At 48.5% G+C, this 14,824-nt stretch overlaps 1 protein-coding gene across 2 annotated transcripts in view; it reads left to right on the forward strand.

Annotated features, from left to right (window-relative positions):
* The window catches only part of LIG3 (ligase III, DNA, ATP-dependent), a 15,259-nt gene extending 3,206 nt beyond the window's left edge, over window positions 1-12,053 (forward strand). The window contains exons 5-19 of one of the 2 annotated variants that reach the window (XM_009871002.1): window positions 851-1,017; window positions 1,667-1,744; window positions 1,859-2,027; window positions 2,701-2,856; window positions 3,296-3,427; window positions 4,235-4,314; window positions 4,768-4,855; window positions 5,777-5,854; window positions 6,416-6,539; window positions 6,922-7,064; window positions 7,861-7,935; window positions 8,528-8,674; window positions 9,708-9,882; window positions 10,658-10,749; window positions 11,502-12,053. In XM_009871002.1, the coding sequence (XP_009869304.1) occupies window positions 851-1,017; window positions 1,667-1,744; window positions 1,859-2,027; window positions 2,701-2,856; window positions 3,296-3,427; window positions 4,235-4,314; window positions 4,768-4,855; window positions 5,777-5,854; window positions 6,416-6,539; window positions 6,922-7,064; window positions 7,861-7,935; window positions 8,528-8,674; window positions 9,708-9,882; window positions 10,658-10,749; window positions 11,502-11,735 (1,938 nt within the window). In that variant the 3' untranslated portion in view covers window positions 11,736-12,053. Of the gene's footprint in view, window positions 1-850; window positions 1,018-1,666; window positions 1,745-1,858; window positions 2,028-2,700; window positions 2,857-3,295; window positions 3,428-4,234; window positions 4,315-4,767; window positions 4,856-5,776; window positions 5,855-6,415; window positions 6,540-6,921; window positions 7,065-7,860; window positions 7,936-8,527; window positions 8,675-9,707; window positions 9,922-10,657; window positions 10,750-11,479 lie in introns of both variants that reach the window. The other variant, XM_009871001.1, reaches the window with a different exon arrangement.
* The last annotated feature ends 2,771 nt before the right edge of the window (window positions 12,054-14,824 follow it).

The raw sequence follows: 14,824 nt of genomic DNA on the forward strand, positions 1-14,824 counted from the left end.
AGGGAAAGTGCGATGGTTTGTTGCCGGTTTGGGGTTTTTTTGCTCCTGTTTGGAAGATTGCTAGCTTGAGTGTCAGAATGGGAGCTGTTGGGGTTCTTTTTTACTTTCTTGCTTAAGCAGTTTTCACAGCACTTTCTGCCATCTGGAGCATTTAGAAAATAACGTTTGAACAGAAAGAAAGATAGGAATTCACCTGCAAAACTTTAGAAAGCAAGACTAAACTATCTAGGCAAGTTGCACTGCATCCACTTTGTCTAAAGTGCTTTGTCTAGTGTATTCCTGTGCAGCTGGTGGCTATTACATTTTTATAACATCACGTGGGAAGAACTCATTCAATTAACAGATCTGTTACTGTGAGCTGAAGTTGGTTCATACAATTAAGCTCCACTGGTACAATTGCAAGTGCTCACGTGTGTGCATTTAATTCCTGTGCGTGGGAGCTGGTAATTGACTGTGCACACTTCTGATTCATTGCAACATGGAGAAATTGGGTGAATGGGATAATGAAGCTAATTCTTTCACCTCTGTTTGTTGCCTGGGTATATACTGCCTTCTAGTGACGTCCCTAGACTGCTTCAGATCCTTGGATTCACCAGTGGAATGCAGCAATAAAAAGGAAAGCAGTGCGATGATACTGATATTCTTACCTTTTTTCCAAATGAAACATCTCGGCAGCTTTGTTCTGTGGCATGGCAGCATTATTCTAATACTCGTTTCCAGTTCCTTCATGAAATCCTGGCATCATTCCTGTGCTTCATCCTACTTACCGGCACCGTGTGGAATCCCCGGTGGTGTCCCCATCCTCTGGCCATAGCTCTGATCCACATCCTGATTTTGGTTTTGGATACAGGGAGATGTTTCCGAGACCATACGCCTCTTCTTTGAACAGAGCAAGTCTTGTCCTCCAGCAGCTAAAAGTCTGCTGACCATCCAAGAGGTAGATGAATTCCTCATCCAGCTGTCAAAGCTCACTAAAGAAGATGACCAGCAAAGTGTGCTGCAACAGATCACTCGCAGGTAAGGAAAGTCATTGGCCTCTGAAGCTGTACCCTAGAACTAGGAGTGGGAGTAGGTGAAAAAGTAATCATAAGCCACAGGGACTAACACTAGTAAGCTACTGTTAGTGGTTTGATTAAGACACCTTGACTGCTGACCAGCAATGGAGAACACGTGTGGCTCCTGTTCATGCAGGGAATTTCGTCCTTGCCTGTCAAGACACTGTTCAGTCAGCACTAAACAAGTGGCTTGCACAATTACCTTAATGGTACTTGGCTGTTAATTAAGTTGCTGTTCTTAGTTGTGTTGGGAAAAGCCTTCGAGTGATTTGGACACATTGAAGATTCTTGGTCTGGCTCAGTTTGTGTTGAACTGAGGCTGAGGACGTTACTGTCACTTACTCTTGATGCTTTAAGTGAATTTTGGAAGGTACGTCAATGCTGAGGCAGAATTGGTCTTGGCATCCAAACAGATGCTAAAAAGCCTTTTGGTTATTGGTTATTCTGTCATGCCTCTGAGATGTCACTAGTAACAAGTATCCTCAGTTGAGTTTAAACCCCACGGAAGGGGAAAGCCTGTTCTTACAGAGGCCTGGATCAGTTTCTGTTTTTCAGCTGACAAGTAGTTCTGTTAAGCGTCTGCCATTTCCACATCTTCTCTTGCACTTCAGATGTACGGGCAACGACCTGAAATGCATCATCAGGCTCATTAAACATGACTTGAAAATGAATGCTGGAGCAAAGCACGTGTAAGTCTTGCCTTTCCCTGTGAGATAAACCAGAAGTAGATGTTGGCCTCCCAGGCCAGGAGCAGCAGACCTGAGGCTGATCCCCGTTTCCCTCCTCTCCTCAATTTGTTCCAGGTTGGATGCCTTGGATCCCAACGCTTACGAGGCGTTCAAAGCATCACGTAACCTCCAGGACGTGGTAGAGCGAGTCCTGAAGAACCAGCAGGAAGCTGAGAAGGTGCCGGGCCTGAAGCGCACGCTCAGCGTGCAGGCCTCGCTCATGACTCCGGTGCAGCCCATGCTGGTAACGTTGGCTCCCCTGCAGGGGTGGCCTTCAGCCGAGCCGGAGATGGAATTCTCCGGTGTGCTGCCAGAGCCCCTCACCTTTCAGAGTAGACGGATAAGCGACTGTGTGTCGTATGAGCTCATAGAGTGTGCGGTGCTGATCTTTGTGTTTAATATCATTTTATAAAGTGTTTTCTACCAAGAGGCCAGTGTTCGCTGTTCTCCGTACTTACACCTTCAGCGCAGAAGCTAAAACCTTGGCTTGCTTTGAGTACTGGAGTGACTTCTTTGATTGTTTGCTGTCATTCCTGAAGTTGATCCTTTCTCTGGAAGTAGCACAAGCTTTCCATTGGATTAGAGATTCAAATAAGCGTGGTTCTTTGATTGAACAAACCAGAGTTAAATATTTACTTCTGGGCTAATTGCCCTCCTGCAGAAGGCACAGTACTTAATACCTTTAAGTATGTTGAGGAGATAAGCACTGAAAAGCTGTAATTATCTGGGCATATGCAGATGATTCTAAGTAAATTAATTTAATTACTCATTGAAAGGAAAACTTGGGCTGTCTGAAAGCTCCCAGATGAGAAGATCTACAAAAGAATTAGTAGTTCATTCGTGAGCTTAGCTGAGAGTAGCTTTATTTTTAAATAGACCATCTGAGTTTGTTTGGAACTTCTCTCCCCCTTTCTAAGGCTGAAGCCTGCAAGTCAATTGAGTATGCCATGAAGAAGTGCCCGAATGGCATGTATGCGGAGATCAAGTACGATGGCGAGCGGGTGCAGGTCCATAAGAACGGAGATCATTTCAGCTACTGCAGCAGGAGCCTCAAACCTGTCCTCCCACATAAAGTAAGTGCCTGTAAACTGTCTCCTCGGTTGTGCCAGCTCTTCTGCAGACACGGCGGAATTTCACAACAACAGTTTCTGTGGGCAAGGAGGATAAGTTTTGCTGCAGGCTTTTTAGCTAATTTGTGTAGATACGTGGAATCTGGGAAAGCAGCCCAATCAACTCATTTTGGAGGACATGAAGAGCTTGAAAGTAGAGTTAAAGTGTCTGCCTTGGAGCCCTCTTCATGCCCTGCAGTGTGGGAGGCTTGGTGCCGGTTGGGTTACTTGGTTATATTTCATTTTTCTATTTGAAGACTGTGCTATCTGTGCAGTGGTAGAAAGTAAAGCTAGTGCAGATATGCCTGCACGTCCCTAAACACAGTTTTGGAGGAAGTATCCGCATCAGAGCGAGTTCTTCTCTTCAGCCAGTAGATTTATTTTTCTTTTTTTTTCCCCCAAGGTAGCCCATTTTAAGGACTTCATCCCCCAGGCTTTCCCTGGTGGGCAAAGTATGATCCTGGATTCAGAAGTTCTTCTGATTGACAACAAAACTGGCAAACCACTTCCTTTTGGGACTCTTGGTGTGCATAAGGTAAAAAAAAAAAAAGAAAAAAAAGAAGATAAAAAAAAAAGAAAAAAAAAGAAGGAAAAAAAAAAAAGACAAATACTTTGTTGTGGTTGGAGGCCATTATCCTGCTGACTTAAAAACACTTCACACGTGATCTCTTACCACAGCATAATTTAAGAGATCTGGTGCTTGCTAGAACATCTGGGGAAAGAATAAGATCCCTGAGAGGGCTGATACGACTGAAAAGATATTACTCCAATACAGTAGATTTGATATTGATCTGATCAGGACAGTAAGAAAACTTCAGCTTAGGACAAATATTGTAAAAAAACCCTGGAAAATCTGGTGATTCTCTCATTCCTTATTGTTGCTTAAGCAGTGTGTGGCAGACTGGAGGACCATGATGATGCAGAAAGTGTTTAGTATGAGTATTGTGTGGTGCTTATCTCACCTAAATGATGAGGGAAGAGGACAGTAGAATTAAAATTAAACTGGAAGTGCTTGAAAGTAGCCATTAGTCTCAGGTCTCTGGAATGCTTGTTGGGTTTCTGTTGCAGCAATAGTGGTGGATGTTATGTTGCCTGAAGTCGTATTTGTGGGGTTATTTCCCTGTCACTAGGAAATTAGCATGTTTTATCTTCGCCATTTGTGCCTTCACACGTTCAGTCTAGATCTTAATTCTCAGAATATTTCTGTCTTTTAGAAGATGCCTAAGCTAAAAGATGGTGTAGATAAAAATACATCCCTGTGTTTCTATCCTTTTTCTGAAACTCCCTATTGCTGCTTGCTACAACTGCAGCTTTCTTTTAATCTGTCTTAATTGCCTTTCAGAAAGCTGCTTTCCAAGATGCCAACGTTTGCTTGTTTGTGTTTGACTGCATCTATTTTAATGACATCAGCCTGATGGACAGGTACGCGTCTGGCCGCGGGTCGGAGCAGCCTCACTGCTTTCCCAGCACAAACTTGCTGCCGTAAGCTCCCGCTGCAGCGGAAGCAGTTTGCCTTGGCTGTTCAGACTGCCCACTTACCCGGGGAAAATCCAGGCGGCGTGGCAGGATCCGTGCTGTGCTGAGGAGCTTTCCTGTGGAGCTCCGTCTTGCTCTGCAGTTCCAGAATGTCGGGGTGAACTGCCTTTCAGCTGAACTGAGTGTGGTTCAGTACATCCTCTGAAACTAAATGCTCTCTTAACAGAAAGTTTCTATGTTATAACTTGGTTCCTGGAAGAAAGTAAGGATTGATTGTCCTTTCTGGAACTCTGTAGGATAAATAATTTAATTATTTAAATAGCTTTTCTCAGTGTTCATGACCTGGTACTTCACATTAAAATGGCTTGCTCGTCCTTAATTATCTGTACTCTGGTTTAGGCCTCTGTGTGAACGTCGCAAGTTTCTCCACGATAACATGGTTGAAATCCCCAACCGGATCCTCTTCTCGGAGATGAAGCACGTCACGGTGAGTTCAGTGTTAAAGTAGCACACGTGGCAATCTTTTTGTCTTTTTTTTTTTTTTATGATTAAGGTTGCAAATCCAGTGATTCCCTGTCTGTCAGAACGATTCCACTTCTGGTCTGTGTGCAAGGCTCCCTGATCTAGCGCTGTTTGGAGGGCCCTGCCTGTGCTCCCGTCCTGTCTTGGCTAAAACCACTTCAGTGTGGTTGTAACTTGCACACCTCGGGTTTTGGCTTCTTCGGGATTTTGTAGCGGTTTTAACTTGAGCATTGTTACAAGAAGCCTCAGTCTGGGCTGTGTGAGGCTGAGCTGCGAGGAGAAGACCGCAGTATGATCGAGGGGAGCGAAGCTGCTTCCAGTTCCCAAACTCAGCGTCAAGCGCCGCACAGCCCAGACACCTCCCAAGCGCTAAAAACAGCAGCGTGCTCAGTTTTTCCTTTGATTGTTATGCACAAGCCCTAAGTCCTGTTACTTTTTTCCCACTGCTACTGTAGCATCTTGTTTTTTATGGAGAATGCTTGGATGTTTGGGATGCAGAAAGTGTTTAGGGAAGAAGAGAGCACAGGTGCCAAGGCAGCTGGACAGAGAAGTAAGCAGGCGCTGCTGACTGAGGAAAATCTGATCTTGGATGTGCGGAGCATCCTTGGGACACAACCAGTGTGGCTGCCCCACCTGTGATTATTTTTTAACTAACAAACCTTTCTCTTCTTGGGACATATTCCCAATTTAGTCGCTGGATATGCAGCAAAAAGAACACATGAGAGACTCTTTGGAAAACTATGTTGTAAAGTGACCTATGCGCATCTCTGCAGTTGCTTTGGTTTTAATGCGCTGCTGCTCCAAAGAGAAAGCCAGAAGCCCCCAAAGGCAGAAGACCACAGCTCGTTGATAGTGTTGAACTAACCGTAATGCCTTTCCTTTTCAGAAAGCTTCAGATCTGGCAGATATGATCACTCGAGTCATCCGCGAGGGACTGGAAGGACTGGTGTTGAAAGACACAAAGGCAGGTTCACATCTGCCCTTCACTGGTGTGTGCTGGGATTTGGGGAAGAACAACAGAGAGGCCTGTGGATGAAGCACCTGAGGCTGAGCGTCCTTGAAATGCCTCTGGGTTCTTGTCTATACTGACATCCAGTCCAGGTTGATCACAGAATCACAGAACTCTTGAGGCTGGCAAAGAGCTCTGAGATCATCAAGTCCAGCCCATGCCCCAACACCCCGACACAGGCCAGAGCAGGGCACCAAGTGCCACATCCAGCCGCTCCTTAAACCCCCCAGGGATGGTGACTCCCCCCTGCCCTGGGCAGAGCATCCCAGGGCCTGAGCACCCTCTCCATGAGGAAGGGCTGCCTGAGATCCAACCCCAACCTCCCCTGAGGCAGTTTCAGGCCGTGCCCTGTCATCCTGTCACTCTTGCTCCTGTCACATAAGAGCGGTGCTCGTTACGTGTCAGAGCACGGCTCTGCTCTTGTGCCATTCAGCTGGATGGCGGCGAGGGCTCTGAAGAGGTGGCTGCCCACCACGGAGTCTCTCTCACCGGAGGCTCTTGCCTTGTTTTGCACAGGGGAATTACGAACCAGGGAAACGACACTGGCTGAAAGTGAAAAAGGATTACCTGAACGAGGGTGCCATGGCTGACACAGCAGACCTGGTGGTGCTGGGAGCTTTCTATGGCCAGGGCAGCAAAGGTAAGCCGTGGAGCTGGCCTGAGTCAGAGATCTGTGCAGTCAGAGGACTCTCAAGCTCTTCGTGTTCCAGGCCTGCTGTGGCATTCGGTTTTCTGCTAGAACAAGACTGGCTGTCACAGTGACCGTCTGCTGCAGCCGGGCATGTGCCGGGCTGGGACTGTCCCATAGTTGGTTGGCAGGGCACAGCCTTTAGGTCTTGGGCTGGGCTCTCACGCAGCACAGAGGCTCCCTCTTCCGAATCGTGTTGAGGAGCTGGTGCTGGGGAGCCATCACAAGCCCAAGGCCCCAAAGATGGAGAAAGGTTTCGAGTTCATTACTTCACTTCTAGAAAAGCTGTGGCTTGTCCTGTAGATGTGACCCACCCTGCTCTCCCCTCCGGCAGGCGGGATGATGTCCATCTTCCTCATGGGCTGCTACGATCCCAAGAGTGAGAAGTGGTGCACTGTCACCAAGTGTTCCGGGGGCCACGATGATGCCACCTTGGCGCGTCTGCAGACGGAGCTGGATATGGTGAAGATCAGCAAGGTGAGAGGGGCTCTGGCACGGGGGCGACAGCTCAGCAAAGCGCTTGGTAAAAGCTGCTTCCCTGCTGAGCCGCGGCTGAGGCGCTAAATGCGGAACTGAAGCGCTCTGCTGGGAGCCAGTAAAGGCTCCATTAGAGTTAAAGCAGATCAACTGCTCTGGCAAATGAGATGTAGGTGCAGCCAGCTCCTGCCATGAGACACTGCCTGAGCTCTGCGAGTGGGATGCGAGGCACCGTCTGTTCCCCGCCGGGTGTTCCTGGGAAGAGCAGCTTGTTTGGCACGCTGCCCCGGGGAGGACAGGCACTAGGTGGGGTTGCGGGTGAGATGCTCAAATCAGGCTGTTGTGTTGTGACGAGGTAACCACGCTGGAGTTAAAAGACTTTTTGTGAGTAACTTAAGTGAGGCGTTGTACTTTTCGAGACTTGACAAATAAACAGAGAGCTGAACTCTAATATTTACTTGGCATTCTGAATGCCATTTGCATCAAGGATATAGAATCTTAAAAAAAACCCACGTAGTTTTATATGATTTGCAGTTGGAGCAACATCACTGTTTTACCTACAGAGTGAGAGTAATTGAGAGCGGTGTTACAGATAACTTCTGTGATTCTCTAGGTAAGAGAAACTGCTGCAGATTAGCACATGTTGCACTCGGGCCAAAGCAAGTTTCATCCATGCAAAGGCAACACAGTACTACGTGCTAATCTGCTTCTGGGCTGTCTTTCAGCAACGTCTTTTGTGGAAGTAAGTTTGTGTTTTATCATTAGTGCTATCATTTTGGTTTTTTGCTTTTATTAGGATCCTAGTAAAATTCCAAAGTGGCTAAAAATCAACAAGATCTACTACCCAGACTTCATTGTGCCAGATCCAAAGGTAGGTGCTGTCACAGTCAGTTAAGTGCTTTCCAGCCCTGGTACAGCACTCTGCTATTCATTTCAGTGTACAGATTGTCTCTGCTAAAAGATTAGTCTTCATACTTGGAACAGGACATTAAGCGTGATTTTTTTATCTCTGAATCTTGCAGGTGCATTTGAGGCTAAGAGCTTCATGAAGAAATCATACCTGCAGCACTTCTGGGAAATATTCTTGTGCGTTAAATCCCTTCCAGAAGTGAACTTGCTTTAAATTTGAGGCATGAAAAACCTGAGTTGAACGATTGAGAAACAACTGCTCCCCAAAAGTTGCTGTTGTTTTATGAAATTTCTCAGTGTGCTTTGTGCCACGCATGGCTGATAGAGAAGGTGTTATTTAGAAATTGGCATTATGTATTAGTCGAGGATCTCTGCCTCACTGAAACAAAATAGCAGCTTTTATAATGAAAAAATGGACCAGGGTGGTCAGGTTGGGCACATGGAGCTTTGTGCAGGAGCGGGGAGGGGGTTGTCGCAGAGGAACACGGACACCTGAGGGTTGGTTTGTGAAAGAACACAGGAATGTGATGTGAATTCCTCAATCCTGTGTTTAGAAAGCCCCGGTGTGGGAGATCACAGGGGCTGAATTCTCTAAAGCCGAAGCCCACACTGCAGATGGGATCTCCATCCGCTTCCCCCGCTGCACCCGCATTCGGGATGACAAGGACTGGCAGACAGCCACCAACCTCCAGCAGCTGAAGGTGAGCAAACGCAGCGTGGCTGCAGCGCGCTCGGGAAAAAGGTCTGACACAGTCTAGATTTAAAAAGACAAAGCGGGATCGCAGAGTAGGTAGGGAAGATACCTGCTGACTGGTACCTGCGATGGAACGTTACGTTTCCCAGTTGCTCCAGGCTCGGGCTGCTTGCTGGATTGCTGTGATGCAAACTCTTTCACAGGCCTCTCGAGGTTGTGCTGTGCACTTTCAGGAATGTCTGTGCTGGCTGGTGTCAGCTCTTGTAACAGCCCTCATGGTGGGGGATTTCCTTCCTGGAAGAGGTGACTTTATTCTCTTAAGTGTTTGTGGTCCTGTGATCTCCCACCGATTGCTGAGACTGAGGGAGGCATCTGGGAAGGGCCTAAGGGCAGCCCGGCCCTGTCGCAGAGCACGGTGGCCAAGTGGCTGGTGGCCACGACCCCTGGGGCTGCCCCCACCCCACACAGCGTCCCCCTCAGTCTCCTCCAGACTAAAAGCCCGAAGCCCCTCAGCCTTTCTTCACAAGAGAGATGTTCTAGTCCCCCAGTCATCTTTGTAGCCCTTTGCTGTCCCCTCTGCAGCGATTCCCTGTCCTCCTGGAACTGGGGAGCCCAGAACTGGACCCAGCTCCAGATGCAGCCTCGCCAGGGCAGGGCAGAGGGGGAGGATGAGCTCCCTCACCCTGCTGGCCACACTCTTCTGATGCCCCCCGGGTGCCGTTGGCCTTCTTGGCCACCTGGCTCCTGGCCAGCCTGTTGTCTGTCAGGACTCAGGTCCTTTTCCCCAGAGCTGCTCTCCAGCAGGTCAGTCGCCTGTAACTCCCCATGGGGTTACTGCTCCCCTCTCTGGCTTCCCTTCATGTCAAGCAGCTGGGTGGGATGCAGAGAGCTTGAACAAAGCTGATGGAGATGGCAGGAAGAAAAATCATGCGAGCTAACACTTGTGGGGAGCAAACAAGAGGAGACTGTGCATTTCCACTTGTGTGTGATGTCAGAGGTTTCGTGTGGGTGAAGGCTGTGCATTGTTTGTGCCGGGGCAGGAGCTGTACCAACTCTCCAAAGAGAAGGCCGATTTCAGTGTTGTTGCTGGCGAGGAAGATGAGTCTACAGCTGGCAGCAGTGGAGAGAACGAGGGGAGTTCCAGGTCTTCTACCCCCCACAGCGCTCTTAAAAGTCCCCTGAGCAAGTCACCTGCAAAAGCCCAGAAGCCAGAAGGTGAGATGGTGCTTCCTAGGAAGAGAAGCCTCAGGGTGTGTTCTCTGCCTTTGGGGCAGACCGGCTCCAGATCTTTGTCATCCGATGCTCGAGGCCCCCATGAGCTTTTATGGGCGTGTCGGGCTTAGCGGGCAAAGCTGTTTAGATCCTTGGCATGGCCCCCGTTGGTGCTAGCAGGGATTGATAAGCTGAGGCGTGCTGGGACTGGGAGAAGATGGAAGCAGCACTGACGCTGCTGCTCAGGCTGGTGCTTAGGCAGCTCGTTCAGACAGTAAAGCCTCTCAGATTACAGAATCATGGAACCATAGAATGCATTGGAAGGGACCCTTAGAGGTCATCTAGGCCAACCTGCAGTGAGCAGGGACATCGTTAACTTCAGTGCTGCCTGGAACAGGCATCTTGAACTGAGCAGAGTCTTGGTTACGGTTCGTACCAAAACTGCCATGGAGGGATTTCTCTGGGACTGCGGTCCCTCTTCATCTTCTTAGATCCGAGGTCCTTAGCAGACTGTGTCAGCTGGTGTGAGGAGCAGTCCTGCTGCTCGCGTTGCTGCAGCTCACGTGCCCTTTGGTTACCCAGTTTTGGCCATGAACCAGGATTTAATTTCATTTGGATGAAATTCATGCATGTAATAAGGCACCTGGATCAGGGCGGGGATTTCCAGATAGTAAACTGCAAAGCTGTGAAATGAGTTTGCTTCACCAGCGCTGCGTCACTGGGGAATAACCCAGTGTCTGGACAGAGTGCACAAATGAGACAAGTTTTTGTTTTCTAGAAAGCAAAGCAGTCATTGGATCCCCTCAAAAATCAGAGGAGAAACGAGGAGAGAAGCGAAAAGCATCTGAGATGGATGACAATGGAAAAAAGGTAGGAACAGCTGCACAGCAGCTACTTTGGAGGAAGCTGAGGCAGTTTCAGTTGTCTGTTCACTTTGCCCTTCCAGCTGCACAAGTCCAAAATCTTCCTGTAGCAGCAACCTAAATTGAAATGAAACATAAAGGCAGAAACAGCAGCAACAAGCCCCCTTGTAAAGGAAGCGGGTGGCTGCTGCTCCTCTTCCCTCTCTGCAGAGCTGACATTCCTGGCCTGTCGCACCTAAGACCGATGCTCTGCTCCCCCTCCAACGGCGTCCTGCTCCGTGGGGCGCTGCCATGGCCGAGCAGCTGCTCTGCCCGAGTGCTGCGTGCAGGAGAGTTGTGAAGGGAGAGAACTGTCCTGCCTGCCCCATCAGGTGGGAAATGGCAGGAGCTGTAATTCCCTGATAAGCCTGGAGTACCTGTTTTGATATTAACGAGTTGCCTCCCAGGGCTGTTATGTTCTCCTGCTTGAACTAAGAAACATCAGCTTGTAAAGACACGTTAAGACCAGGTGTACTGGACCCCGTCAGCAGTGAGGGGAGCACCGGGATAATTCCCCTGAGCTAGGGGAGCGCTGCTGAGCTGTGACACCTGCCCGTCAGAGGGAACTCTACGGGCCTTGCTCTTGATTTCAATTTACGGTACTAGGCACGGGGCAGGAACTGTGAATGGACTTGTTCATGCCTCTAAAGAATTCTGAGCAATTTCCAGGCCAATCTAATGTTTTTTAATGTCCTGTCTTCTCCTCTTTCACAACAGCAGCCGCTGCTGGACATATTTACTGGTGTGAAGCTATACCTGGCGCCCTCTGTGAAGGACTTCGACAAAATCCGGCGCTACTTCATAGCGTACGACGGGGATCTTGTGCCCGAGTTTGATGTAGCCTCAGCTACGCATGTTATAGGGGACATTGATGAGAATCCTGGTGCTAAGAGGGTGTCTCCCAACTGGATCTGGGAGTGCATCCGGAAGCGGAAGCTGGTAGCCCCATGCTAGCCACGTGGGGCAGCTGAGCAGCCTCGACATGAGAATTTCCTCGAGGGAACAGCTGAGAACTAGGTAGGTGGAAGAAGCTGCAAGATTCCTTGGTGAAGACGCGGCTGGAAAGGAAGCGCCCAAGTCCATCAGAGGTAGCTCCACAGATCCAGAGCAGCCATACGGAACTAATTAAAGCAACTCCCTAAAGCGGTGTCGCTGCTGAATCCATTTTTCTGCCCATGATGTAGAACACTGCGCTCACCTAGGTGCTGATTTAGTCTCCTTGGGTTTTTAAAAGTTCGGGTATTTTTATAGATAAATAAAACGGAAGCAGTTTCTCCTTGGCTGTAAGGACTTTTTCTCCAGAGATTATTCTCAGGACAGGACTACAGCCCAGCTCTGAACCTGGTGCCTGGGTTGCCGGGATCATTTTGCTGCGTGGCTCCTGCTTGCGTGAAGGACGCGTCCTTCTCCTTGTTCGACTTTTCTGTCCTGTCTTCTGTCCAGCCCAGGTCTGTGTCCAGCAGCCAATCCCCCCTTGGCCATGGGTTTCATATTAGGACACCAAATCAGCAACTGCACCCCCGTGGTGTCTTTTGTTTCCTGGAATATGTTGCTCGTGTTCTGCCATTCGTGTTTCAGCAAGTACAAGCTGAAATGGGAACTCTTCCAGCTGGATCTTTTAGGGTGGCTGAAAGACCCTTTAGCTGAAGCTGCTCAAAAGTGCTGCAAGTACTTGAATATTCTTGCACTAAGGCAGGTAGGTTTCAGAAATCGGGGTTCATTGTAACTGTTTTACAAGTGACGCTGCGTTTGCTGAATAACTTGGCCTGTGTGCATTGTGAAAGGGACAGCGAGTTGACCAGCTCCTTCGACTTGCGGGTACAGAGTCCGCTCTCCCCTTTGGAATCACCACAAGGTTACGCCTGTGGGGCTACAACCTTCCTGTTCTCAGGGAACTTTTTTCCTTCGGCCTCTTCTGTCCTCGGCCCCAGCCCCGCAGCGCTATGGGAGTGCCTGGTGCCCTGAGCCTCTCTGGGCTGCAGGATCTCTGCTTTCCCCTGTTGGTAACCAAGTCCGAAAGAAAGGTTAACTAAATCACATTTCAACTTTATTATAAAATTATAAACCAAACTTCTATACCAAAACTGGTAAGTTTAACCATCAGCGTCCCAAGAGAATTTAATGGAGAGTAACAGGCCATTTCAAGATTATCTCTGAAAATATTTCAGCTATGCACAGTGTACGTAAAGCACATAAATATTTAAATATTTCCTTTATTAGTTCAGATCACTATAGTCCTTCGCATCATTCATCAGTTTCCTCCAGAATTTGATTTTCCTTTAAAAAAAAAAATCACATCCATAAGAAGATAATCCATATTTTATTTTATTTTTTGCAAAGAAACACTGCAGTCAGGAGAAAAAAAATAATGAGTTCTCCGTTCAGAAAGCACATTTTGGTGTCAGAGGGTGGGTGTAGCTTCTCCTTGCTAAAATTTCAGGCATTAAGCTGCACCTTGATTTATCTACCCTCTACAAGTACCTCTGACCACAGGGGAATAATCTTCCTGCTACATTTCCCCCAGCCCTGAGTTTACCAGAAGACAGGACAACATAAATTTTCACAGTGAATGTACTCGAGGAGGCTGTTCCCGACTTGGTGCACTTCCGGCCCTCGTGCAGCAGCTCCCTGGGACCCTCCTGAGGAGCAGCCTGGCTGCTCACCCGCCTGCCTTTGCTTTTTTAAACACCTTGCATTGGGCTGCACCAGTTCCCGCCTCACCTGGGAAGCTGTTGAACCTTAAGGTAAAGGTTAGCAAACAACCTGAATGGGGAAAGAGGTAAAACTCCGAATTTTTAGTTCAATAAACCTCAGCAGCTGTTGCATTTTTCTGGAGCTTGAACACCCCCTCGGCTCCAGGAGCTGTCAGTGGACCCTTGGGGTTCACGCGGTTCCTCTGCTGACGGCCGGGCAGCCGTTGGGTTTGAACACTGAGGTCATCACCCCCCACACAAAGGGGAAAGCCAGACAAAAAAAAAAAAATTCCGCAGCAGAAGGTACTTGGCTTCACCAGTGATTGGAAAGGAGGATACAACCCCAGGGGGCTGAAAACTTAAGGCATCAAGATCCTGAACCAGCCATGTCAGCAGCCACGCGGCCTGACGGGCTGCCAGCCCAGCGGGCTGGGCTGAGGACAAGCTCTAAGGGCACGTGTCACCCAGCAGGCCCCCGACTCTCCTGCCCGCCCTCACAAGCAGAAAATGGGCAAAATAAATTGCTTTTGATTCGCAGTCTGACTGTGACAGGACTGGAACGTGGAGCAAAGAGGAGGATGGAGGGAGCGGGTCAGTAAACAGAAGAATCAGCTCCTGATGATCGCTCACCTTCCTGATTGCTGCTTTTTTCCTGCCTCCCCTCTAGAAAGAAAAGTCACCTGTATGTAAATATAACTGTGCAGCTGTAATGACTTCCTCACTGAACCCTCTAAACAACTTAAACCTTACTCTGTAGCTCCTTAAGCCAAGCCTGCTCAGTTTCAAACCGGTTGCTGGCACATGCTGTACGGAAGCCTGCAAAGGACTCGGCAGCAGTGGCACCAGAGCTCACCCTCGCGCTGGCGTGTAAACACAACTCCCCCAGCCCCGCACACGGCACGGCTGTAGGGTTCACAGTCTCACTCTCTGTACGCTTTTTCCAAGAATGCAAAGTCCATCTTCAAATAAAGTTCCGCATTTTTCCACAATTGCACTAGGCTCCAAATACACTCATTCTGAATACAGAAATCGGAGGCGGGCTGCCTGTCCCGCAAGCATAAGCATTTACCATTAAATAAAAAGGAAAAAAAAAAAAGATTAACAAGCACAGTAAAATTTTAATCTTTGAAAACTGAAAATAAAGTTGTTGCTGGGTGCACAGCCGTAGCAGCAAAACAAATGCCGCTTTCTGAGATCCCAGTCCACTCTCATTTATTATTCAGGGGATGATGGTTGTGGTGGAAAGCCAAGCACCCATCTATCCCCAGCACTAGTGGATCAAGGTATCGTAGAACGCAGGTTGTTAATGATTTCTGTGTCTGCTGCTGGCAAGACCTCCAAGGAGCCCAG

Source organism: Apaloderma vittatum, unplaced genomic scaffold (genome assembly GCF_000703405.1).
Source record: "Apaloderma vittatum isolate BGI_N311 unplaced genomic scaffold, ASM70340v1 scaffold21146, whole genome shotgun sequence".
NCBI classification, from domain to species: Eukaryota; Metazoa; Chordata; class Aves; order Trogoniformes; family Trogonidae; genus Apaloderma; species Apaloderma vittatum.